The sequence below is a fragment of the Terrapene carolina genome, unplaced genomic scaffold, assembly GCF_002925995.2.
Source record: "Terrapene carolina triunguis isolate 2854851 unplaced genomic scaffold, T_m_triunguis-2.0 Scaffold1087, whole genome shotgun sequence".
NCBI classification, from domain to species: domain Eukaryota; kingdom Metazoa; phylum Chordata; order Testudines; family Emydidae; genus Terrapene; species Terrapene triunguis.
In genome coordinates, this window is record NW_020665438.1 from 7,397 (window position 1) to 10,921 (window position 3,525).

At 49.4% G+C, this 3,525-nt stretch overlaps 1 gene segment (V, D, J or C); it reads right to left on the bottom strand.

Moving 5' to 3' along the window:
* Positions 1-2,776: 2,776 nt before the first annotated feature.
* On the bottom strand, positions 2,777-3,099 carry LOC113408219 (the record flags this gene model as incomplete). The annotated part of the segment is given in 1 exon segment: positions 2,777-3,099. A coding segment is annotated over 1 exon segment (323 nt), but the record flags the coding sequence as incomplete, so codon positions are not given.
* Between the last annotated feature and the right edge of the window lie 426 nt (positions 3,100-3,525).

The window sequence follows — 3,525 nt, forward strand, 5'->3', positions numbered from 1 at the left end:
TGAAAACAAAGCAAAACAAAACAGAAGCAAATAGCTCAACTGCAAGTGGGTCTGTCCTCTGGATCTCCACGAGTTGTTATTTAAACAGGGCACACTGAGTGAAAATTTACATAATAAAGTCTGTCTGTAGCCCGAAACATCCCATATACACCCGTCAATCTCTCTATCTCAGTCCCATACATATTCAGCTGTCCCGTCTTCCTCTTCTTTTTCTTCTCTCTTTTCCCTTCGTTCTCTATCCCTTTCTGTCTGTTTCTTGCCTCCCTAATCATTTCCTCTTGTGTCATCCACGACCCCCATAGGACTCCCTCATTCAGAGTCTCTCTGGAAAAGGCCCTCTGTTTCTGCCTTACCAAAGTATGTTTGCTCACCCTTCTTATCGCCTAAAGGAAGCTGGAATCACACCGTAATTAATACCATCCTTTGTCACTGTGCCTAGAAAATACATGACAAAGGACAGGCAGCTGGTGTACTGAGTCTGCCTGTCATGCTGACAAATATCATCTCATTGTTTCGGTTTGGTCCCCTATGCCTCTCTATCTATCTATCTATCTATCTATCTATCTATTTCCTGCATAGAATCTCTCCATGTCTCTTCTATCTCTCCATCCTTCCCTCTGTAGTATCTTTCTCTATCTCTCTATCCATCCTTCCCTCCTCAGTATCTCTCTGGGGATGAAATTTTCAAAGCCCACCTCTGGAGCTAGGATACTAAATTCCACTTGATTTTATTGAGACTAGGGATTTAAAACCCTTAGGTAGCTTTGATAATCCCATTCTATGTCTATTATTTGGATCAGATGTCTGTTATCATCCAAGGAAAACGTACATGGTGCGATGGCCAATAGGAAAAAAAATTAATAACTACTTCATTCTCCTCTATGTTTTCAGCCTGAAAATTCCCTGGTGCTGTTTATGGGCAAACACAGCGCCTCCCTAAATTCAGCCGTTTATGAGTTAAAGAGGAAACCAATGATTTGCATGCAGGTTTCACGCCCCAGTATCAGATTTGGAAGGAATGACAGATTCATATCCGTTGGTATTATTATTTCTATTAGAGTAGAAGCCCCAAGAAAGTTTTGGGACCCATTGTCCTAGTTGCTCCACAGACACATAGTAAGAGACAGTCACTGACTCAGAGATCTCACAGGCTCTATGTTGACAAGAAAGGCAGAATTATTATCATAATTTACAGATGGGAAACTGAGGCACGGAGAGGTTTAGGCCGGGAGTTTCACTGTACTCAACTCAAAATGAATTGGGCAAATCCTTTAGGCTCCTATCAAAATCCCACTTTAAGTAACAAAGTCGCACAGGGAGTGTGTGCCACAGCTAAGAACTGAAGCGAGCTCTCCTGAGTCAGGTCCTTGACCACAAAATAAACCTTTCTCCAGCTTTGGTTTACTTCACTGGGAGATGTGTGCACTGTGAAAATATTCTGCCTTATCCTCTCTTTTCTCGATAGGAAGCAGTGGGACTCTTGTCTTCTGTTCTGTGCTCTGGAAGGAAAGTTGGTGTCTAGCAGCTTAGAACAGTGGAGAGTACGATTCAGGACTCCTGCGTTTCATTCCCAGTTAGGGGAGGGGACTGGGCCTCAGGACCCTTGGTTCTGTTCTGTTCCCTGCTGTAGGAGGCGAGTGGGGTCTAGCAGTTAGAGCAGGGGGACCGGGAGTCAGTTCCCTGATTCTGTTTCTATTTGGAGTTGTGGGTGGAGAGTGGGGTGTAGCGGTTAGAAGAGAGAGGAGGTGAATCAAGAGGCCTGATTTTTGCTTTTAGCTCTTGAGGGAGAGTGGCGTCTAGCGGTTAGAGCAGGCTGGATTGGGAGCCAGGTCTTGTGGGTTGTATTAATATTTCACGGTGTGCCCTTGGGCAAATCATTTCACCTCCTTGTGCAAGGGCCCCCTCCCACCGTGATAACTGTCCCCGCCTTGTGTGTGATTCACTCTAGGGCAGGGGTGGGCAAACATTTTAGCCTGAGAGCACATTTGGGTATAGAAATTATATGGAGTGCCAGGCACTGTGGGGCAAGCTCCCTGTCCCGCTCCCTCGGCCGGAGCACGGCAAGTCCCCGGTCTCTCTCCCCCGGCCGGAGCGCAGGTCGGATCGTGGCAAGCCCACGGTCCGGCTCCCCCGGCCATAGAGCCTGGCAGAGCACGGCAAGTCCCCGGCCCCGCTCCCCCGGCCAGAGCGCCAGGCTGAGGGCAGCAAATCCCCGGACCCGCTCCCCCGGCCAGAGCGCCAGGCTGAGGACGGCAAACCCCCGGCCCCGCTCCTCCCGCCAGCACTCAAGGGCTGGATATAAACATCCCATGGCCCCACCCCTGTTCTAGGCAGACAGGAATGAATGTGTAAATGGAAAGGCGCTTCTTTTGAGCAATGAGAATGAGACTGATGACCATTTTTTCTGGATATATTTAACGGGGAAAGTAGTGCCCTTGTGGATGGAGAATTTATTTCCATGTTTGATGACAGGTCAGGTATATGCAGTTTTGGATTGAATTTGTGCAGCATAGTAGATTGGTAGCGCTTTATATTGCGGGGCATGAAGCAGACAGTAGTTCTGGGTAGGGGACAGCATAGAGAGAAATTCCCTTAGTTCTCATTTTAATATGTTTTGTAGGTCTGGTGTTCCTATCCGATTCTCTCTCCCTCTCTCTGAACATGTGTGCATATGTGTCAGCAAGAGGATTCAACACTCCCTGTTAAGCTGGCCTTGCTGCACTGTTCAGAGTCTGCTTCCCCTTTTTGTGCCAGTCCCCGCTCTGCTCTGTGTCACTGTGTATCTGGCGCAGTAATAGGTGGCGGTGTCCGCAGCTGTCAGCGAGCGGAGCTGCAGGGAGAACTGGTTCTTGGCAGGCTCTGCGGAGATGGTGACTCGGCTGTGGAGAGACGAGGCGTAGTGTGTTGTCCCTTCTTTGGCTACATCTCCCATCCATTCCAGCCCTTTCCCGGGTTCCTGCCGGATCCAGGTCCACCAGCAACAAGAACTGGAGAGGGTGTCACTGGAGGGACCCGAGATGGTGCATGTGAGTGTCAGGGTCTCTCCGGGCTTCGCCATGGAAGAACTGGACTGGCCCAGCTGCACCTGAGCGAGGACACCTGGGAAAAGGTGAACAAAGCAAAGAGAGAATTAGCACCGACGAAATCTATGGATCTGTCCTAATTCCACCACTTCCCTATAGACACTCACGGGTGGGGGCGGAGAACAGGGAAAGGAAAAGCAGCAGAGATTTCATTATCTCTTTCAAACTCCCCATGGCCAGGCCCGGGCAGTTCTGTGTCTGGGGAGGACTGAGGCTCCTAGGACCAGGGTTTGTATTTAACAGGAACCCCCGGGCAGGGATTTGCATGCGGGTTCCCAGGGTGGGTGTTAAGGGTGACAGGTGGTGCGCTCGCAGTACATGGCAGCATCTGCTTTAGGACTGCTGTCCTTTGTATACCACAGAGAGCTCAGCCCATCATACATTTAATTGCAACAGGTGATTTCCTGGATAGGAAGGATTGTGTAGTGGGTACGGTAGGGGA